The sequence below is a fragment of the Octodon degus genome, unplaced genomic scaffold (genome assembly GCF_000260255.1).
Source record: "Octodon degus isolate 3935 unplaced genomic scaffold, OctDeg1.0 scaffold00009, whole genome shotgun sequence".
NCBI lineage: Eukaryota > Metazoa > Chordata > Mammalia > Rodentia > Octodontidae > Octodon > Octodon degus.
In genome coordinates this window covers 15,486,749-15,511,169 of record NW_004524585.1, presented here as the reverse complement: position 1 = coordinate 15,511,169, position 24,421 = coordinate 15,486,749, and the positions used below count along the sequence as shown (strand labels likewise).

The following is a 24,421-nucleotide window of genomic DNA, read 5'->3' as shown; positions in this document are numbered from 1 at the left end:
AGATCTTTAATCCATTTTGACTTTAGTTTAGTGCATGGTGATAGACCTGGGTCAAGTTTGAGTTTTCGGCATGTAGAGAGCCAGTTTTTCCAGCACTGTTCTGTTTATTTTGTAAGGTAAAATGATGGTACTTTTATGATTAAGATTGCATTAAATCTGTATTATAATTTTGATAGTATGGCCATTTTCACTGTTTTTCTTCCTCTTACCCAAGAACAAGGCATGTCTTTCTATCTTGTGATTTCCTGTAATCTCCTTTTTCAGAGTACTATTGTTTTCAGTGTATAGGTATTTTAATTGCTTCCTGAGTATTTTATTTTTCTAGATGCTATTGTGAAAAATGTTATTTTCCTGATTTCTCTCTCAGTGACTTTGTAATCATGGTATAGGACATCTATTGATTTTTGAGTGTTGACTTTTTATACTATTACACTATCTAATTTGTCATTGATTGTAGCAGTATTTGGGGTCTTGTATGTAGAGTATCATGTTATCTACAAATAGTGATAATTTAACTTTTTCCTTTTCTGTCCTTATTCTTTTTTTTTTTTTTTTTCGTAACCGGGGATTGAACTCAGGCCCTTGCACTTGCCAGGGAAGTGCTTATTCCATTGAGCCATCTCCCCGGCCCTTCTGTCCTTATTCTTTTCATTTGTTACTCTTGTCTAATTGCTGTGACTAATGTTTCCAGAACTATAATGAACCAAAGTGGTGATAGTGGGCCTCCTTGTGTTTTCCTGATTTTAGAGTGCAGCCTTTCTGTTTTGACCATTTAATGTTGTTGGCAATTGGTTCATTGACAAGGTTCTTTTTTTTTTCATAAATGGTTTTTATCACATTAGATACAGACCTCCTATTCCAATTCTCTGGAGGGTTTTTTTCTTTTTCTTTTTATAATGAATGGGTGTTGGACTTTGTCAAATGCTTTATTTGTGTCTGTTGAGATGATCATATTTATTTTGTCATTGGCTCTGTTGATTTTGTATATTGCACTTATTGATTTACATATGTTGTACTATCCCTGCATTCCTGGAGTGAATCCTTGGTCGTGGAATAAAATTTTGATGATGTGCTGCAGTCTGTTTGGAAGTACTAAGGATATTTCCATCTATGTTCATTAAAGAAACAGGCCTGTAGTTAGAGTTATGTTTAGGATGTTAGAGTGTTAGTGAATGAAAGGATGGCTTGGGGGAGGGGTAACTGTCACTAACCCAGTTGTGTGCCTGGGAAAAATGCTACCAGACTGGCCTCTCCTGTGTCTGGAGGAGACAGTGAGGCAAGGGGCTCTATACCCCAAATCTACTCTGTGTGACTTGACTCTCCACTCTACTTCGATCCTGCCAGCTACCTGAGAACTTCTCAAAATGGTACTTTGTGTGTTGGGTGCATGCTGAGGCCCTGTGTGCTGCCCTGTCAGACTGCTTTGCCTCTTTTAAACGTCTATGCATATGCTTTATTTGATCTACATGTCTCTTCTTTCAAATTGATTTTATTTTTTAAATCAGGATGTATGTCCATCCTCTTCTTCCAATTAGCTGTGAGTAATTGTGATTCTTCCTCTATTCTGGCTTGTTGCTCCCTGTGTTTTTATGTGAATATGTTCTATCTAGTTATTGATATCTATGAGTTTTTTCTTCCTAGAATAGCTACATTTTTTTTTTGTATTAGTCTTTATCCAAATTAGAGAAATTCTGAACTGTATTTTTTCAAATATTTTTCTTTCATTGTACTTATTTTTTGTCTCACACTTTGTGGTGCATGTTACAGCTTGTGGTATTGACTCACACATCTATGAAAATTGTTACATTTTTCCCCCAACTCTTACTTCTGTGTAACTCAGGTTGTATGATTTCTGTTGAGTTGTAGTACTAGTGATCTGTTACCCATGGACACTGAAATTTGAATTTCATATATGTTACAAATTGTTTTAATTTTTTTAATCATGTAATAAATTTAATAATTCAAAACCATTTTAACCATAATGGACAGTGAGTGTTAGTCTGCCAGTCTGTAATTTAATCAAATATATTATAGGGATGATTAGAAGGTAGGTCTAGTTTCTTTCCTTTCCAAATTACCTGTGTATGATGTGTGATATTTTGGGGGAATCATAATTAAAAGTCTAAAGTGGTCCCCAAAATTTTTGACTTGTTTCCTTTTTCCTTAAATTGAATTTTCCAGTTCTTCACTGTTTAAGTTCCTATCCTGTGTCTACATGGATGTTTGATCCCATTGTTAGTGTGAGTTTTTATATTTCACCTTGCTTTTTTAGTGGTTTACAGTGTAAATCTTGGACTAAGCTTCCTATTTCCCATGTATAAAGTATAAAATCTCTCAAAAAATCAAAATTACAACTCTCCCCTTGTCAGATCATGTTTTTGATGAATAACATTTGACAAGATGTGGAGGGGGCAGTGGAATCAGTAACAAAGTGGCATTCTAATGAAAGTTCTATTTAAAAAATAATTTTATGAATAAGTAATTCATATACAATGAACTTGTACAGGCTTTAAATGTATAGTTTAATAAAATATAAAATTGAGGACTGGAGGTATAAATCCAGTATAATACTATTAGCTTGTTCTAGGCTCTGCATTCAATTCCTAGCAAACAAAGAAATGGAGAAAAAGAAGCAGGGAGCATAAAGGATAAGAGGCTAGAATTAAACATTTGAACAACTCTGAAAGTTCCTTCCTTTTCCCTTTGTAATATAGTCCTCCACAACGATGATTCAGGCAAGTATTGGTTTGCTTTTTAGAATTATAGAGTAACTCTCCTAGAACTTCACATATACAGTTATTTTCTGTATACTCTGGATATGCAGAATAGCCTGGCTTTATTAGTTCATGAAAATGTTTTGCAAAACACAAAGTTTCTCTGTTGTACGTTCCTTTTTATTGCCTCATATTATTTACTTTTCTGAAAATTTTAGAATTTGCTCATTGTCTTATGATAGACGTTAGGTTTGGTTTAGTTGACTACTTTGAATAGATCTGTTTGACAATTTTGTGATGAGCCTAAGTGTTTGTTGGGTTTGTTGGCCAGCGCACCATGTGGTGGAAGGGATCAAACCCCAGTCCCTGTGCTTGTCTAAGCAGATGCTTAGTCTGCTGAGCTATCTCACTGGCCCTTACCTTTTTACTTTTTAACATGTAAGGACTCTACTTGCTCAACATTGTCACAATCTCATGGTGTTAATAATCTTTTTAATTTTAGCATTCTGAGCTAGGAGTGTACCTCAGTGGTACAGCACTTGGCTTACAGGTACAAGGCCCTGGTTTCAATCCACAGCAACACACACACACACACACACACACACACACACACTAACAATTTTAGTATTCTGATGGTTATGCAGTACTATGTCATTGTGTTTCATATTTGCTCTTTGCTAATTACTGACAATAGTAAGCACCTTTGATATGTTTATTGACTATGTGTCTTTTGTTATGTTTATAACACAATCTGTTAAAATCAAGTTGTTATTAAGATACGAATTTTCTACATGTTCTACATACAAATATTGCAAAAATGCTTTGCCCACCTATAGTTTACCTTTTTACTTTTGATTGATTGATTGGTTGATTTTTTAAAATGTATTTGGTACAAGGTCTCACTATGCAGCTTGGACTCATAATGATCTTCCTGTTTTCAGCCTTCCCAGTGCTGGGATTATAGGCGTGTGCCACCACGCCCAGTCTTGGTGGCCAGCTCAGAGTGCTCTGGAGCCAGGCCAGCGCGCCATGTGGTACGAGGGATCAAACCCCAGTCCTTGTGCTTGTCTAAGCAGATGCTTACTCTGCTGAGCTATCTCACTGGCCCTTACCTTTTTACTTTTTAAATGATGGCCTTGGAAGAACATATGTCTGTAGTTTTATTGAATTCAATTTTTATTTCTCTTTTGTAGTTAGACTTCTTTGTATCTAAGAAATCTGTGCTTATTTAGTTGTGAAGATATTCTCATATGCTTTCTTTTAAAATCTTTATAGTGGTAATATTTAGAATAAAAGATTATGCTATTGCATTGTAAAACCCAATGTCCTTTTATTGATCTTTCAGGATGATAGTTGAATGTTTGCCACTTCATAGTTCAGAAAATAAAATAGATCAGTGACTGTCTAGTATATTTTAAACCATACTTACCGATTTTTAAGATGTTTACTTGTTACATTTCTTACTATGATACAATTATATTTCAGTCTATGTTTGCAGTGGAGAAAACTATACTATAACTACAAGATAATCTAAATCATGAATAACATATTTCATTCTTGCTTCTCCTCTTCCTTCTTTCCTAAGTATCTTCTCTCCTTTGTTTTTACTCCTTTCTCTCCTTTTTCCTTGCTTCATTTCTCTTTCCTTTGTCCTTCAAAATAATGCTTGTACCTTTTCAACATTATGGAACTGTGTAGTTCCTTGAGCATTTGTTTGCATGCTGACATATTCTCTTAACATATTCCCTAAGTAGTAATCATTTCTTCACAGTAGATAATAGGATGCTCTTTTATAATGGCATATTTATATCACTAGTCTAGTGCATTTTAGCAGTGTTGTAATTGATTTTATTGTTTTATTATGCCACAGGAAATTACTTGGGAAAGATTTGGGACCACATATACTCTCATTGAACACTGTAAATCATGGCCAATGCATATGTGGAAGAATTTGCTCTTAGTAGTATGGTTTGTGTAGAAAATTAATTCACTAAGTTCAAGAGAGAATTAGAAATTTTGCATTGTAAAATGAATCTCCTTCATACACTTATGACAGAACTTTTTTGAAAGGACAGTAGTACAAAGTTTTATGGTAAATGAAATACATACTATTTTCCTGTTATAGGGATACTATGATTTTGGAGTTTGAGATTTCTGAAAGAAGTTTGCTATAATGTAGACTTTAATGCCCTATAAAGCATAACATTGCTTAAATCTGTTTTATAGCATCTTGAGGTTATAGCTCCTTAGTGTTCTGTTGGTTGAATAGTCTGAATGAAATGTCCCTTAGGTCTGTTTAGCAAAGCCTCAGATGCATCTTAATGAAATATATTCATTGTACTTTTGCTTAGACTAAACAGCTATGCTGTGCCTCATTTCTTTTTTATTTTTTTCTGTAGGATAAGAAATGGATTCTCAACCATGAAGATGTCACACTGGGAGAATTACTGGGCAAGGTATGTGACAATTGACCTAAATAAACAAAGTTTTTTATATTTATTATGAACAGTTTCTTTGCTTATATTATAGCACATAGTAAGTCACCTTCAAAACAATCTAGATGAACACAGTATCATATCTCTTATGAATTCTGTGATGTTCACTAAAATAGATGTCTTTGAAAGGCATATAGAGAATTCTTATTTTTAAAAAATACTATGTTTTCCCCTGAAGGACTAAAACCAGTGTAATAAAACAAAAACTATTGAACTAAGATTTGTAAAGAAACTGAGATAATAAAAGTTTAAATAAATATCTAATAGTCTTATTTTGTGTCCTGTTATGTGTGTGATAGTTCACAAAAGTGAAGTATAGCTCCTTGGGAATTCAGAACTATTCATAGAATTATTGTTTATAACAACATTGGGCATATTATTTCAACCTAAAACATATGGACAAGACACTATGTTTTAATATCTGTATCCATTTGGTCATTCTATTAGAGGTCAGAGAGGACAGCTATATAAAGGATGTTTCTTTTCTTCCAGTATAGTTGGAAAGTTCTTTCCATTCATAGGTCATATAAAAGTATATTATGTCAAATTATAAAGAATTTAGTAATCACAATAGGTTATTTTCAAATTTATTAATAATGTTTTACTTATAGTTGAGGTATAGTAGAACTTTATCATTGACTTAGAGATACTTTCATGAGATAGTTTGCATTGAGTTTAGCTTCATGATATACTTTGAAAAATACTGCAAAATCCATATATTTTGGGAAAGATATCATGCATAAAGAAGAACAAATCATTACTCAATTTCATTAAAGCTAAATATATCAGGTGGAGCAATCAGTGACTTTTTATTGAAATATAAATTCAATGATTTGACTTTTTTCCCCTATCTTAAAAACCTCTAGTATATGTTGAAGAAAATAAATTCTTGTTAAAGTAATCTACTTTGGAAGATTTTTAACACTGATTGTTTTAAAATATTGTGTCCAGGGGGCCGGGGAGATGGCTCAGTGGAATAAGTGCTTCCCTGGCAAGCGCAAGGGCCTGAGTTCAATCCACGGTTCTGCAAATAAATAAATAAATAAATAAATAAATAAATAAATATAAAATAAAATAAAATCTTGTGTCCAAATTAAAGGTTCAAATTTCTATCAGAACCCAGTTTTTTGAAGGCTGCTGATATATTTATTAAGTTACTTCTAAAGAACCTCAAGCTAAATGCAGGTATATGTTTTATGCACTCTGTGATGATCCCCTAATTCTTAAGAAAATATTCCTTCTTTCTATTGCTATAGGTAACTCAAGAGCAGTGGTAGGGTACAAGATTATTACAAAAGAATGAATTTTCATGAAAATATAAGTTAAGAAATTATAAAACTAAATCACTTATTGAAATAAAGAGACTATATTAAGGACACAATTTAGTTTAAAGAAAAATATTGCAAAGAGTCTAGTTTACTCTATAAACCCCAGCTTATCAATATGAATTTAGCTTTTTAAAGATTACTTTAAGAAACAATTATTTTCTCAGAGATGATGCAATAGTATGCCAGTCTCAATAAATTTAATCATTTTTAATAAAAGACCGATATTTTAAGAGATGTACTGTAGCTTAACTTCACCCAGTATCTTTAAATACAACATGGTTTGTCACTTATTGTTGTACTACCTTTTCTAAATAAATATTTATAGTGTATGAGCTAAAAGTGCATGGGTAATTAAAGGGAATTAACTGTGCTTCATGTCCTTATGGGGTGTTACTAGTTCAGTTGGTAATTATATTAATGACAGAAACTCTATTTTATTCTGCACTGTAGTCTCAATAGACTCCTTTGGGTATATAATTGATATTCAATAAATATTTTATTCAGTCATTCAATATTTGCTGAATATCTACTATGTGCCTAGTTACTCTTTTACCCACTTGGGATATATCAATGAATAAGCAGACAAAAATCTATTCCTGTATAGAGTGTGTATTCTGTCAGTGGGGAAGACAGATAAATGTAAGCAGTATAAGTAGATAAATTTTATAGTATTAGAGAGTGCTAAGTCCTGTTTAACAAAAAGATTTAGGAGTACTACTAGTTGAGATTTCAGTTTTTAAATAGTCATTTTGGCTTTTGTGTTAAAAATAGTGATGAGTTGAAAGATTGGGGGCAATTGCACTTAACTTACTAAAAAATAAGCTAGAAGGGCTGGCCAGATAGGTCAGTGGATTAAAGTGCCTGCTTAGGCAAAAGCAGGGGCTAGGGGTTCGATCCCCAGTCTACCATGCCAGCCCCGCCCCTGGGGCACACTGAGATGGCAGTTGAGACTGGGCTTGGTGGCATGCACCTGTAATCGCAGTGCTTGGGAGGCTAAAAAACAGGAAATTTCACTACAAGTCTGATCTGTGTAAAAAGATCCTCTAGACCCTGTACTAAATACATAAAATAAAAATAGAAGTTTAAAAAAATGAGCTAGAGCAAGGTGTTGAAATAGAGGTGCTGAAAGTGGTGAGTTCTAGGTATATTTCTAAATTGGATCAAGTAAATATCCTGATGGAATATACATAGGTTTGAGATAAAAGTAGTAAGGTTGGCTGTAAGTATGAATGTATTGAATTTTTCTGTTAGCCTTCTCTGTGGAGATGGCAAAAAACAGTTGGTTATTAAGTGTGCTTTTTGAAGAGATTTCTGTTTTAGAAATGCAGATATGGTCATTTGAGTTATGTAGGTAACATTTAAAACTGTAAGATTAGGATAAGGGAGTAGTTTAGGGAAGAGTGCTTACCCAATCCATGTGACACTCTTGAGTTTGACTCCCAGCACCAAAAAACATGTAAATAAAACAAACCACAAGATGAGATGAATTCAGTAATGGAATGAATCTCAGGAAAGGGGTGACTCAGATCAGGAATTGAGCTTTGATCACTCCAACATTAAGGGAAAAAAGAAGTGATCCTGAAATGAGCTGAAGAAAGAACAGCCAAATAAGAAGGCAGAAAACCAAGAGATATGATGGTTTGGATGATTAAAGAGAAAGTATACCAGAGGGAAGAGAGGTAGTAAGGATATAAGTCCTTAGATTTTGTTGCAAAAGAAACCTGAGACATGTAAAAGACTGATTTTTGTGATTTTGCTTAATCCGAGGGAAGTTATAACATGTAGTTGCAGTTGTGAATGTTATAGTGAAAATTTCAGGAGAGAAGAATGAGAATTGTTAGAGCAATATCTTTGAGTAGGTGAGAGGGATGATTCAGCTCACAGTTGAGTACTGACTTTAGTAAAAACACAGTAGTTCATTTTTATCATGACAAGGAAGATTGATAGGTGAATAAGTTTATGATTAAAAATTCAGAAGTTCTATGTAGAATATTTCTATGTATCTACTCCCCAACCTCATGAAGTAGAAAACAACATTATGGACTCATAATGATTATTGGAGACATGAGAAGAGAGTAGGAGGAAAACCAGCTATTTGGAAGGCGGGGAGTGTGAGTGGGTATAGAAAAAGATACAGCCTTCAGTGCCCTCAAGTTTATTTAGATGAAGTAAGTGCCTCCTAACATTTTATGATCATGAATGTTAAAGAAGAATCAGTTAACATTGTTATTTTTTTTTAACCATTGGTGAGCTTTGTAGGGGTAGAGGAAGCAGAGACTTAGATTTCATTAGGATTGTAGGTTTACCTTGGGCAGTAATAGGGAACATTTTAAAACTTTCTTTTGGATAAACATGGCCTGCTATGGCATGCATGCCATAGGCTCACCACTACTGGCCTAGAAAGTTCTACAACTGAAGAAAAGCAAAGATGTGGAGAGTACATGGTTAGTCAGTTGTAATTATTGACGATGGGATTTAAGGTGAATACAAAAGGAACAGAGAATATTAAAGGAGTAATGTATAAAAGCAGTAAAAGGAGTAATGTAAAAAGTGTTAGGCTACAAGGTGAAAAGAATTTTGAAATGTAGTATAAGAAGTAAATTAAAAGATGGAAACCAGACCAAAGATGAGATGAATGAGATCAGTGTTATAAAATTGCTTTCTTTTCAATCCCCAGTTCCACAAAAAAAAAAAAAAGAAAAGAAAAAAAAATTGCTTTCTTGGTAATATGAAAGCTTAAGGTATGATTCAAGAAAATAGATGATCGCAAGATCTTTGGAAGAGAGATGTCAAAAAATTGAAACATTCAAAGGACTTGAAGTTTGAAATTGGGAAGAATTCATACAGGAGCAACATTGGATAGAATAACAATGGCCTAAAATAGAAATTATAAATGTATATGGAGAAGTATTTTTTGAATTCAATAGGTGACAGCTACAGTGGAAGATAGTAGGAAATAGAAATGAGTAATACACTCAAAGCCTGACAATGAGAGAGAATAAAGACATTGATAAAGATGTAGTAGGATCCTTTTATATATCTTGGATAGTGGTAGATTACACAGGGAAAACACCACTGACATTTAGAAGGCAGAGGATCTCATTACCATTTGAGTATTCTCTGATGAGAGCTACATTCTGTCAAACAAGAAGGTAAAGAGAATTATCAAAGAATAGATTGAAGAACTAACTTTGATGACAGATCATGATTTCCAGGAAGTATACTAGAAGTTGGGCATGAAAGACAAACGATCAAAGAAAAGTGTGCAGAATCTAGTTAGGGTAGGGAGAAGAGGATTAACCTATTTTCTTCTGGTGCCTGACATACAAGAATAGACAAGAAGCATAGTGAGATTTGTCCCCATGGATGGAAGGCCAGTAGCTGAGATTTAGTTTTGCCTGTTGAATAGTAGCAAGTGAGGGGTGTCTTAGGCTTTTTTCTGACCTCTTTGCTTGGAGAAGAGGTGGTCTGGGGAAGGATAATCATTTTGTCAATGTTTGGGGATTGCTTTCTTGGTCACCATTGATAGAGTTGAAGTTCTGAGTAATGAATGTAAAGATTTTCAAATATCTTTGTCAAAACCTGTTTAGTAAGGCAGAAAGCATTAGCTAAATTCAAAAGACAGAATGATGAGTGCTCAGAAGCAGGAAATAATAGCGGGACTGGGGAGATAGTTCATTAGAATAAGTGCCTGCCTGGCAAGCACAAGGGCCTGAGTTCAATCCCTGGTTCAGAAAAAAAAAAAAAAAAAGAAGAAGAAAGAAAGAAAGAAAGGAAAAAAAAAAGAAACAATAAATAAGATTTTGTTTAAATTTGTTTTTATTAGAACATGTTTGCAGTACACAATCACATTCATTATGGGGGCTTTGTATACGTACATTACACAAGTACAAAAAATTAGACTCTCCAGATTTAAAGACTCAATTAAAAATAGGGACCTGAAATGAACAGTTTTCAGGTGAAGAGTATAAATGGCCAATAAGTACATGAGACGTGTTCAACATTGGTAGCCATTTGAGAAATGTAAATTAAAACGTTGAGATTCCATCTCATGCCAAAAGAATGGCTATCATGAAGAAATCAATCAGTAACAAATGCTGCTGGGCCTGGGGGGAGAAAGAACCCTTCTCCATTGTTGGTGGGAGTTTTGAAAATTAAAATTTCAGGTTCCATTTGACCCAGCTGTTCCCCTTGTTAGTATCTTCCTGAAATAGGTAAAGTCATCATACCATACCATAATGATACATTCATAGTTTATAACAGCACAGTTGTTAACAGCTACATTTTGGAAATACCCCAGATGTCCATAACTAGATGAATGGATAAAGAGAATGTGTTTGTTATGTACAGTGGGGTGATACTGTGCCATAAAGAAGGATAAACTTAAGATGTTTTAAGATAAATGAATGCATGTCAAGACCATAATCTTAAGTGAAATAAATCAGAGGTACAATTTTAAATATAAATATTTTTCTCCTGTGTGAGAAATGCAAAGTATAATGAGCAAAATGGAAGATAGAGATTAAGGAGTAAGAACTTCTTCAAATAGGAAGGAGGACAAGAGATTGAAGAGCAGTTAGAGAAGGAAGGGGAAAAACATTTAGACAAACAAACAAATTGAAGAAATTTTGCCCTGAGGTTGAAGCTGGCATGGCATGTGGGGCTGGAGATGAAACCCTGGTCCCTGCCCTTGCCTATGCAGGTGCTTAATGTGCTGAGTTATCTCGCCACCCCTTGTGGTCAAAATTGAGTCTAGAATGAATATATATTTGGGGCTATGATATGAAGTTAGACTTGAAAATACTAGTAATTAATGGATATTTGAGCAAGGCAGTGGTATAATCAATTTTTTTTTAACAAGATTAACCTGGCAGCGTTGAAATAAGTGTGTTAGAGAGGTGATCAACTAAAGCTCAGGACAGGTTAGATGAGAAGACTGAGATCCTAATAAAGCAAGCTTTTCTGAGATGAGAGGGGAAAGGCAAAAATGAACATGGAGCTAGTAACTGAAAACTTACAGGGAGAATGATAACATACTTCTACTGACTGAAATGAAAAAAGATAACTTAGCCATAAAAAACCTTTGGATGGGTAGCATGATGTTTTAGACAAATTGAATTAGAAGTGCCTTAGAATCATTCAGATAAAGGAATATCTTGTATGTACTAATATGTTCTCTTTCTAATATAGTTTATAGCTTGATAATTATGTTAGAAAATACCTTGAGAGATACAGGAGATAAATCTAACAGAATGCAGGGTGCTATACTTAGTTTAATACACTTCATGACGTGTGTGTGTCTGTGTGTGGCAAAGGTTTGCATGCTATCTGTGTACATCACAAACAATGAATGTATTATAATTTCAGGGAAATTTTGGTGAAGTGTATAAGGGCACATTAAAGGATAAAACTGCTGTTGCTGTTAAAACGTGTAAAGAAGGTCTTCCTCAGGAATTGAAAATAAAATTTTTACAAGAAGCCAAGTGAGTTCTCTAAAGTAATATATTTAGATAAATGATTATATATATCATATATAATATATATATCCTACCTCCTTTGGGTATTCTTTTGATTCTCTAAATATTATTTTCTTTACTGAGAATCAAATTTCTTCTTCAGTTTAGTGTCTGGCATTTCTTCAGTGTCTCCTTTTTATTTATTTTCTAATATGTCTTTTAAGATTATTTTCTTCTCATTTTTTATTATTAGCTGAAATTTAATGTTCTTTGCTATGTCTATATTACAGATAATTAAAACAATTCTGTTAGTGGTGAAAATATAGTATATATTAAAAAAACATAAAGTAAAAAGTTCTTTGGACAGGGTAAGATGAGATGGATAAAGTGGATAAGAAAAAGAATACATGGATCCATAGGTTTGTGGTGTCAAGAGAAAGTACATGGTGAATAGAAGTGATAATAATGAAAACTCCGAGGCTGAGGCATGGGCCATTTTGATGTTCATTTCTTTATTATCTAAAAATAAATATTGATGGCAATGGATTAAAGTAGCTGGTTGCATTCATAGTTTATGCAACAGAGTTAAAACTGTATACTCTTTTCATATAGACTATTTTATGTATGTTATTATTAATTAGAAAAATTTTAATGATAAACTTGAAGATATGCTATCACAACTGTAATTCAGTTTCATTTTATGGTTATTCATAGGTATTCTAAGATACAAGGCTATGTCTAACATTTAAATTTCTTGCTTTCTAACTTATGAGTCTTTTATTGCAAAGTGCAGTTTAGTTTTCTCCTTCAAAGTGAAATTATACATTTTATCTCCAAAATGCACAGTTTATTCAAACTTATGAGTATCTTTTGGTAGATTCCAGAAAGATGTATTTAGATACTTATTATTATCAAAGTTCAGTTGTCTTTGTATGACTTTTTTAGAACCCATTTTGTAACCTTAAAAATGACATTTTTGATTAAGGTGAAGTATTTTGAAACCTTACTTTTAATTTCTCTTAGAAATTAGATCTTCAGAATTATTACAGAATATTTTTAAAAATTTTCCTAGTCTTTCATTTATAAATAATTATATATTATAAATCTAAAATGGGTTTCTTAAAGCTTTTTCTGCTTCAGTTATACACATAAAAACATTTTTGTCTTTAATGTTATTGTTTTTCATTCTTTTATGGAGAAAAATACAGCAGTGTTCAAATAGGAGCTGAGCAGTAGGATAATAAGGGCTAGAATCTGCTGATAGAAATGAGCAGGACAGGTCTCTGAGAGGATCTAATCTATCTTTAGCTTATGCTTTGAGTCCTATAGATGAGTCTATCATACTTTTGTAACCTCTGATAAAATTTTGCCTTTGTTCAAACGAAGTCTTCTGTTTCAGCTTGAGACTGTGTTGAAACTCTGTTAATTATTTTTTAAAATTTGTTGCCAGCTTTCTCAAAATATATGTTTCTGCCATCTTGAAATTGATTGTATTTTTCAGGGAAATATTTAATTCTTACAGAATCTAGTGGAGTACTCTCTACAGCATTTAGCTGTATGAGGTAAATTTTTTTCTGTGGTTGTGAATAAAATCGAATACTTTGAAGAGAGTTTTACATATTTTTACGAACTAGGTTATTCTTCTGTAACATGATTATTAATCATTCAGTGGAAAACTTTCAAATGAATATTTAATTGAATTAAGCACAAACTCATTTGTAACTATCTTATGTTTCCAATATTTATTATTATTTTATATTTTCATCCCACTTTCCATATTTGTAGTTATACTGACGTACTAAAAATTGAATTATGAGTACAGTACATTCTATTTGTATATATTAGTCATTATTAGAAATTAATGCTTTACTCATTTTTATTCGAATGATAAGAATGCTTGTATTTTTCTCTCATGCAGAATTCTGAAGCAATACGATCATCCTAATATTGTCAAACTTATAGGCGTTTGCACACAAAGGCAGCCTGTCTATATCATTATGGAACTGGTTCCAGGTAATACAATTTGAGAGGTTTGCAAGATGACATTTTATTGTCATGTTTTATTACTTTTCTATTTTCAATCTCTCTGATTTCTCCATGTAAAGTTTCTAAGGATTTTGTTTAACATTTTCCTGATAACAAAGAGCTTGTACATATACTCAGTATTTTTATAGGCTATAACACTTCGCTGTTTTCTGGAAAATGTCAGCCAACATTTTTGGGGAACAGATTTATTTAAGTGTAATTGCACATGAAATTCAGTTGTATAGAATGTTTATATGGGAAATCTTTTTAGAAAAAATCATTTACTTAGTGTGAGTTTATAAAACCTGATAGTTCTATCTTATATTTACTACTGCGATAGCATTTTAAAATTCATCTCCACACAAATTCTTGAATATATGTACTTAACATAATGGTGCTTTGGGTCATTTATAAACTTCTTTCATAAGTGAACAAACAAGAAGGTAATCAGTCTAGGAATTTCTCCAGGTGTTCCTTTCTAGTGACTTTCAGTGTCTTCAGATCTTTTGACTAGCATCTTTTAAGAACAAAGGAGACCTCGAACTATATAATATTTCTTTGAGTTTTTTCATCATCCCTCTTCCTGTTGTACAAAATAGAGGTATAATTTGATCTTGATAAGGTTTACAAACATAGTATTTAGCAATGGAAAGATTTTGCTTTACTTTTTCTACTTTGACCACTAGTAATTATTCACTTTAAAAGAAGAAATTTTTAAAAATATCAAAAATTATTTTGACTTTAAAATATGATAAATAATCCTAGCATTATAGATCGCCCATTATATATCATCTATATAGTTATTACAACACCCAGTACCTGCAATTTAAAAAAAGAAATGTTTATTTTGGTGCTTATTGTGTAGCTGTTTCAATCCATTGTCCACTGGCACCAGGTGGGACAGCATAGCTGAAGGACATGGTAGTAATGAAACAGCTTATAGCATGGTGTGCAGATTATGGCTAGGGAGATAAACCCTCCAGGCCATACCTCCATTAACTCACTTCTTTAGACCATAAGCCAATAGCTCCCATAATCCAATGACTTTCCCAAAGTTCCACCTATGAACTCATGAGGCTTCAGGATATAAATCATATCCCTAAATATAAATCATAATGTACGATTTAAGATTGTTGGTCCCATTTCACCCTGTTACTTTGCTTCCTATTGGAATACTGCCAGTATTACGATAATCTAATCATCTTCATTCTCTTGAGTCAGCATTGTGTGTTAGGTATATTATATATTGGAATGGTTTGCAATGTTTATGATCTATATCTTCATAGCTTTCAGTATTAGGAAAGGTCAAGGAGTACAGCCCCAAATTTTTACAATTGAATGACATTATTAAAATCAGATGTGTGAAAACTGTTAAGTACATATTAAGATTCACATAGGTGCAGATGACATCACTTACTAGTAAGGTAGACAGAGAACCTCAGATCTGGGAGGTGTGGCTAATTTGATAAGGAAAGGTGACTTATTTTGTTACAGATGGTTAAGGGAGCCTCAATACAAGTTCCAGATGGCAAATCTAAGTTGAATAAAAAGAAGTTTGCTTTGTATGAACACCAGCAAAGTGTTTATCTAGACACTACCAAGTAACTTCTGTTGATATTTTTGAATGAATAAAAGTAATATTTCATTAAAAAGTATAATAATGAAAAGTAGAAAATTATAAGAAAAAAGTTTCTACTCAGCATTCTAATTATATCCCAAAGCTAATTGCTTTTTCTTTTCTTGCTCTTAACTGGGGTATCTTTTTTCCCCCTCCTGGGAAGAAGGTTAATTAAGGTATCTTAATTGCATACAAATCTTTTGTTTGTTTGATTGTTTTTTTGGTAGTACCAGGGATCAAACTCAGGACCTTGTGCTTGCCAGGCAAACATTCCACTGAGATATCTCCACAGCCCTTTGTATAAATCTTTTAATTACAAGTATGTCAGATCCTTTTTTCTCAGTCTTACTTGGGGTACTTCTGTTGTCTCATAGTCATTCATATACTTTTATCTTTTCCTTATGATGACTGTATTCTGTTTTATAGATTTATGTATTTTTCCAGTCTGTCCATTATCTATGAATACTGCATTTTCTTTTTTCTGTTGTAGACAATACTAAATTAGTATATTTGGGGTCATTGTAAGAATCCTTTGGAAGTAGGGTAGAAACTTAATGGTATGGTATATTTTGATTTATGGTAATGTATTAGCTTCTCATTTGATGCATAACAAATTATCATAATCAAGAAGCTTCGGGGCCACCCCTTAGCTCAGTTCTTTAAGTGGCTGCTTCAACAAAACAGTCAGGCTCAAGTTGCTGTGGTTCGATCCCCACAACTCAAGCCAGCCAAACCTGCCCTGAAGGCATTCGGAGCAAAAAAAGAAGCTTAAACAGTATTTCTTTATTACTTCACAGTTATGTAGTTTAGAAGTTGAAGCACATTTGACTGTGTTCTCAGCTCAGTTTGTCAAGAAGCCAAAATAAAAATGTCAATCTGAGCTCTCAGAGACTCGGAAAAGAATCTACTACCATACTAATTCAGCTGGTGGCAGAACTCTTCCTTGCGACTATTAGTCTGAGCTTCCCTTTTCTGTACTTGCTTTCCATAGGGTGTTCTTAATTCCTTAACGATGCCTGCATTTTTTTCTCAGAGGTCTCAAAGCCAGGACTAGTATGTCACATCCTGCAAATGTTTTTAATATTTTTAGCTTCTGTTTCTGTTACCTGTTGAAGAAAATTCTACTTATAAAGGAGTTCACATGATTAGGTCAAGTCCACCTACATAACCTCCCTATTTTAAGGATGACAGAATGTAATTATCAGAGTGACTTAATCACATTTATAGATCCAGGCATTAAGTGGGACATATTTGGCAGGCCATTTTCATATTCTGCCTGCTACAGTAGATTTTGATAAATTTTCTTCAAGTGTAGTTATATTATGGAGTCAGAAGTCATATTGTACATAGTTATTTAAGTCCATTGTTTGACCTTGGCAATTTAAATGTGTCTTTTACTTATTCATGATTTTGTACTATTGTGCTTCAGTCATTTGGAAAGTATCAGGACATCAGGTGATGCAGATCTTTTGAGTCGCGACACAGTTCATTCTATAATAGCAAAAAATCCTATTCATTAAAATTGTCATAACTAGTCCAATAAGAACAGTAATGGGAGACTCTCAAGCTTGTGGTGCCAGACATATTTTCCAAAATTTTAATTTTCACTTCAAAACTTGGATTTTTATCACTGGGAACAAAAACTCATTTTTTTTCTTTAAATAGGCTCACTTAATCTTTCAAAAATGGTGTACTAAGCATCTTTCTTTTTAGTATCCATAATTTGTTACTCTTTTTCACTTTTCTTTAAGCCTTACTAGTGTGTAACTGTATAATATATGTAATTAATATATATTATATAAATATATACAAATTATGTCTTATGGACATTTGCACATAGCTTTGAAACCACTAACACAACCAAGGTAATGAACAAATCTATCACTAACAAATTATCTTAGGCCTCTTTATAGTCCCTTTATCTATCCCTGTCCATGTCTATACCAGTCAATCATTTAGCTTTCTTTTTAAAATCTTTTTCATTCGTACGTGTTTGGAACACACGATTGAGCTGCAACATGAACATATCACATATTAGTCCTTTTTTCTTCCTTTTCCCTTCATTTAACGTTCTCTCCCTCTCCCTCTATCCCTAGATTCTCTACCTCTGTTTCTCTACCTGTAAATGACCTACCTATGTTTCTTATAATTTTTTTTTGCTCTTTAAATTATTTATACTTTGGGCTTCTCATATGCGATATTAAACAATATTGTGTCTGCTTTATTTACCTTAATGCTATGGTCTCACGGTACATCCCATTTCCTGTAAATGCCCCAAATTTCTCCTCCTTTGTGACTGAATAGTACAATTGTGTATATATGCCATACTTTTTCTCATCTGTTTTCAGTCACTCTTAAGTTAGGACTTCATAGAGCTTATGTAAATTGAATAATATAATAAATACTCTTTCTTGTGTACATTCTTCCACTTAGGAGCTATTTTGAACTTAACCTTTATTATAATTCATATTAGCAGTTTGTTTCTTCCCTTATACTGCTGAGTAGAATTCATTTTATGAATATACCATATTTTATCCATTCGGCTATCAATAAACATTTGGATTATTTTCACTTGGGGGCTGTTACAATGAAGTTGATATGAGCATTCCTGTCAAGTTTTTATATGGATGTGTGCTTTTTTTTTTTTCCTTGAGTATTGGCCTAAGAGTAGAATGATTGTATCATAGGGAGTTTCTGCTTAAATTTTTAAAACTATCAATTTTCAAGAGTATTTAATTCTAAAGTGATTGCACCTGTTCACCTTCACAACATCAGTCTTTCAGAGTTCTAGTTCTTTCATGTCATCAACAGCATATGGTCTTACCATTCTTTAGCCTTTCTAGTACTCATGTAAAGGGATTTTAATTTGCTTTTCTCTCCCACTGACTGATGAGGTTGAGAGGTTTTGATTAATGGGTGGTGTTTTGTATTATTTATTTTTTTTCAACCATTTGTGTATCTTCTTTGGTCAAGTGTCTCTTCAAAACCTTTGCCCATTAAAAAAGTTTCTTTTTTCCTTATGCTGAGTCTTGCTTCTATATGTATTCCACATGTAAGTCCTTTGTCATCTTAGTCTCTTTCTTTCTTTTCCATTTTCTTAAGAGCAGTTGTTTTTAATTTTGATGAAGTAATATTTTATTATTTTATAGATCGAACTTTCAGTACTGAATCCAAATTTTTTTTTCTTGTGCTCACTAGAAGTTTCAAAACTTTACAATTTACATTTGAGTTTAGGATCAAATTCAAATTACGCTTTCTAAATGATCTAAGGAATGGTTTGAAGTTGGTATTTTTGGCATATGGATAATCAGTTGTTTAACACCACCACTTTTTTGTTTTTGTACATGTTCGCAGCACATAATGATTACACTCATTGCAGAAGTTGGTATACATATGTAGCACATTTAGTTTTGTGTTGTCATCCCCTTCCTCTTCCTGCTCTCACTCCTGTCTTTCTCTTGGCCTTCTCCCTCATGCAAAAGATCTTTCTCCCCATTTCCTGTTATCTTTTATTTTGCTCTATAATTTACTTATATTTAGGGTTTCACATATAAGAGAAACCATGCAATATTAAAACTTGTGTGTCTGATTTATTTTGCTCAGCATTATGGTCTCCACATGCATCTGTTTTTCGTACAAATAACTCATTTACCTTTCTTTATGGCAGAGTAGTTCTACATTGTATATAAAAAGTACCACATTTTCTTTCTTCAGTCCTCAGTTCATGTGTACATCATTTCCAAAATTTAGTTATTATGAGCTGTAGCATCTTTCGCTTCTGTGAGAATTCTTTCTGTCCACACTTACCTTGTTATACAAAGCTAAAATCCATTGCTTATGTTCATATGTGTGGGGCCATAGAAAGACAATATTTTTCATCAGTCTTTGGTTTCATGCCAATACTGCACTTTCTTAATTTTTTTTTGATTGGGTACAGGGTCTCCCTATGCAACTCAGACTCATAAGGATCCTCCTGTCACAGCCTCCCCAGTACTGGGATTATAGGCATGTGCCACCATGCCAGTTTTGGGGCCAGCTTGATGCATCCAGAGTCCTGGGGCCAGCACTGCATACAGTACCAGTATCAAGCTCAGATCCTTGTGCTTGACAGGCAGGTGCTTAGACTGCAGAGCTATCGTCCCCGAACTGTACTTTCTTAATGGCTGTAACTTAATAACAAGTATTTACCCCCCAAATAAATCCAAATGTATATTCAGCTAACTTTTGAGAGACCTATCGGAGAAAGGGTAGTCTCTTCAGTAAATATTGCTGGGAAAATTGGTTTTTAATATAAAGAAGGGTGGGCTTAGATCCTTGTGTTACACCCTACAAAATTGAATTCAAAATAGATAAAACACCTAACTCTAAGACTAAATCTAGAAAGCACCTAGAAGACGACCTAGAGGAAAAACTCCTGGACTTTGCCTTTGAGAATTCTCTTTTAGGTATCCTATTAAATGCTTAGGCTGGGCTTGGGAGATGGCTCAGTAAAATAAGCACTTGCCTGGCAAGTACAAGGGCCTGAGTTCAATCCCTGGTTCCGCCAAAAAAATTAAAAAAACAAATGCTTAGGCTATAAAAGTAAAAGTAAATAAATGAGACTTTACTCAGATGTCTTCTGCACAGCTAGAGAGATCGCTCAGTGGCATAAGCGCCTGCCTGGCAAGCTCAGGGTCCTGAGTTTGATCCCAGGTACAGGAAAAAAAATTGGAGGAGACCTGAACAGACATTTTTGTAAAGAAGATGTTAAAGAAAGCAAATAATGAAAAAGTGCTCAATATCCTTAATCATCTGAGAAAAGCAAGTCAAAAGTATTATAAGATGCTACCTCACACCATGATGATAGCTCTTATAAAAATAACAAAAGAGGACAGGCTATTTGGCTACTCTCATGATAGCCCACCCTGTGTCTCCAGGGTTTACTTTTATTTTGCTTTTCAGAGCCAATTTTTCTCTAATTCTTCACTTTTATTTTTTCAAATAAATTTTCTCACCATTTTAAAAAATCCAAAGAAGGACAAATGTTGATGACGGTGTAGAGAAAAGGGTATTCTGTTGATGGGAAGGTAAATTGGTACAAATATTATTGAAAATTGTATTTGAAGAAATTAGCACTGGGGATATAGCTCAGATGCATGTGCACCTGCCTGGCAAGCCCAAGGTCTTGAGTTCTATCCCTGGCACCACAATAAATAAATTAAATTAATTTAATTTAAAAATTAAAAGTGAAATTATCCACCAATTTCTTTTGGGAATATACCCAAAGAAAGTGAAATCACCATGTAGTGAAAGATGGCTGCACTTTTAGGTTTATTGCAGCATGAGTCACTGTAGTGAAAATGAAACAATCTGATTACCCCTTGATAGATAAATGGATAAAATTTCATATATACATTAAATATATTTTGTTTATATATAAATATCATATATATGTATATATGTAATTATTCAGACCTAAAAAGAATTTCTCATTTGCTGTAATAAGGCTGGAGGACAGTATGTTAAGTGAAAGAAGAACAGAAAACAGTTACATAGTCTCATGTATGTGGAAACTAAACAGAATACAGAAAACAAAACAGTGACTACGAGGGATATATAGGGAGATGTAGGTCCGAAGATGCGGAATAATATATGTAGGGAGAATAAGTCTAGTCTAGAGATTTAATAAAACTATAGGTTTAAAAACTGTATGGCGGGGCTGGTGAGATGGCTCAGTGGTCTAAAGCACCTACTTAGAACAAGCTTAGCAAAGCCCAGGGACCACAGTTCAATCCCCCAGCACCACATGCCAGCCATCCCGCCCCCTGGTGGGCTGAGCTGGCCACACACACACACAAATAAATAAATAAATTTTAAAAAACTGTATGGCATATGGAATTTATGCTAAATTTTAGATTTTAGCTGCCCTTGTAAACAAACAAAAAAGTGACTGTTTAAGTGATTAATATAATAATTTGCTTCACTAAATATTACTTATATCCTGTGGCATCATGTTGTCTAAATATGCATCTAATAAAATTAAAGTATGTCTTAAAGTCAATAAATGTTAGTGCTTCTGACTGCATCTTTTTAAATGTTTTGGTCTATTAGAGGCCTTTTGCATTTACATATCAGTTTCAGTATTAGTTTCTCAGTTTCAGTATAAATGCTTGCTGGAATCTAGAATGGAATTATATGTATCCATAGGTCAACTTGAGGAAAATACACTCTTGCCAGTAATGAGTTTTCTGATCAATAGACATGGTATATCTGTGTAGTTATAAAATTGCAAGAACCTCTGCATGGTTGTACCAAGTTTAGCATAGAGGATTTTCCTTCTTCGTCATCTTTAAGTTTTTTACTGTTTATAATTTTATGGTAACTGAATTTTAAGATGATATAAATTTGCTATGTAAGTTATAGGACATTTGTGTATATCTCAAATTTACAAAATATTCTGTAGTTGCTGTAGCACATCATTTAATATTGTCATTTGTTCTACCAAACATCTCTATTTACAAATAAGCTATATGAAATCAGGGACAGAGCTAATGGTGTCTTCTCAGTATCAATTAAATATAAAATGGAAAGAATAGTACTTTCTAGATCTATTGTCATTAAACATGTAAGTCAAAATTGGTAACTCTTCTGAAATAAAAATACAAATGAAAATTTAAAGAAAATACTTACACAAGATACTCTCATGAGCACATAGATCTCCATTCCATAATTTCTTAACCTTGTGCACAGATAAGACAATAGATTTTTTTTCACTAAAAAGAAATTTTTTCTTGAGTTAGTTTTCTCTCCACTGGAAGTCAAGCTGTAGAGGGAAGATTGAGAAAACTGGTAGGTTTAAAGCAACATTTAATAACTACTTAATGTCTAATATGCAAACCATTTCTAAAATGTATTATGCACAAATTCAGTACACTCCTGTTCTGTCAGATAACTGAGCTCTTTGGAATAATAAATTCAAAGTGCATTTGAGCCAAGCTAATGTTTGAATAGATTATAAGCATTTGAGAATTCAAGTTTAAGATCATTCTGTATTGATTATCTTTTGAATTATGAATACTGTGATTGCTTAATTGTTTATTGGCTTACTATTTGCTGGGCAAGTGAAATCAAACACAAATTAGTTATAAATGACACTGGGAAATTCTAAAAATAGAAACAGAAAGCCACATGTGGTATAAGATGGTCCTTCAGCTGTGCTGAGCAATTCTTTCATGATTGTTGTCACTTCTTTTTGGAACTGAGAGATTATTTCTGCTGTTATTCCTCCTATAGCCTAAAAAAAAATTCTTTTCAACTTTTGGGGGCTTACAGGTTAGCTCAGTTGTTTAAGCACCTGCTGGGGCAAACCCAGTCAGGCTCAAGGGACCACAGTTTGATCCCCATCTCCCCATTCCTTACCAGACCTGCCTTTAAGGCAGTCTGAGTCAGCCAAAAATAAATAAATAAAAAATCCTTCTCCTATAGTCTGATGGACTTGTTTGTTTACTTCAGTAGCTATTATTTCAGAGATTTCAGATGTGTGACTTTCAAGTTCTTGTATGTCTTTGTCTCTTGGATTTACTCTGGGTGAACTAGGGGGTAGAGATTGCCTTTTGCTCTTGTGCTTTGGCATTTTTTCAGGCTTCCAGTAATCACCCAGACAGAGTCCTGCAGGCCACCCAGAGTCTGCCACAGTTCTTAAATGGCTCCAGGAAAGCTCTGTGCCTACTCGCGCTGGGCCCACAGATTGTAGCTCTCTTGTGTCCCCCTAGGCCACTCAGGGTCCTCCTAAGTTCTTAAAGTTTGGACCAGCACTAGCACAAGCTCCATGCCTGTACTCTTGAGGCTGAGGAAGGTCAGAGCTTACCAGAGTCCCACACGTAGCCCAGAATATACCAAAGTTCTTAAATGGCCAAAATAGGTGAAATTCTTAAAGTGATGGGTGCAGGCAAGGATTGAATAGTACCCTGGTTACAAGGATATAGTACCAAGAATCAATAAATGAGATCATATCAATCAAAAAACTACAGAGAAAAATTTAAAAACCAATAGAATGAAGAGACAGCTTACATAATGGGAAATATTTTGCCCACTATACCTTAGATGTAATATCTAGAATACATAAAGAACTTGAAAAATGTAGATTCCCCGGATTTGAAGACCCAGTCCAAAAATGGGCAAGTAAAATGACTCCACACTTCACGGAAAAAATATAAATAACCAGTAAATACATGAAGAAATGCTTCATATCGCTGACCATTAGAAAATTGTAAAGTAAAACAATACCATTATTCCTTACTCTGGAAAGAATGACCATCATCAAGAAGACAAATAATGACAAATGCTGGCAAGACTGCGAGGAAAGGAACCCGTTTATAATGTTGGTCAGTATGTATATTACTGCAACAGTGTACTAATCAGAATGAGTATTTCTCAAAAAACTAAAACAAGAAATTCCATTTAAGCCCATTGTTGGCCATCTAGGTATCTTTCTGAAAATGTTAAATACATCATACTACCCGTCTCTGTGCATACCTGTGTTTGTAGCAGCAGAATTCATAATAGCAGAATCGTGGCAGCAGTCTGTATGTCCAGTAATGGATGAATGAATAAAGAAAATATGCCAAATAGAGCACTTCTCTGCCATAAAGAAAGATAAAATTTGAGTCATTTGTAGGGCTTTGGATGTACTTTGATATCACAATAAATGAAATGTATCAGACACACAAGTTTGAATATTGCATGATTTCTCTTATATGAGAAATCTAAATTATAAATAAAGAAAAAAATAAAATATAGAGAGTAG

General features: G+C 33.6%; 1 protein-coding gene across 7 annotated transcripts in view; it reads left to right on the top strand.

Moving 5' to 3' along the window:
- Positions 1-24,421, top strand: part of Fer (FER tyrosine kinase) — a 485,925-nt gene that overhangs the window by 325,663 nt on the left and 135,841 nt on the right. For all 7 annotated transcript variants that reach the window (XM_004625405.2, XM_023708326.1, XM_023708329.1 and 4 more), the window contains 3 exons: positions 5,114-5,170; positions 11,905-12,020; positions 13,912-14,006. In XM_004625405.2, coding sequence (XP_004625462.1) covers positions 5,114-5,170; positions 11,905-12,020; positions 13,912-14,006 — 268 coding nt within the window. The remainder of the gene's footprint in view (positions 1-5,113; positions 5,171-11,904; positions 12,021-13,911; positions 14,007-24,421) is intronic.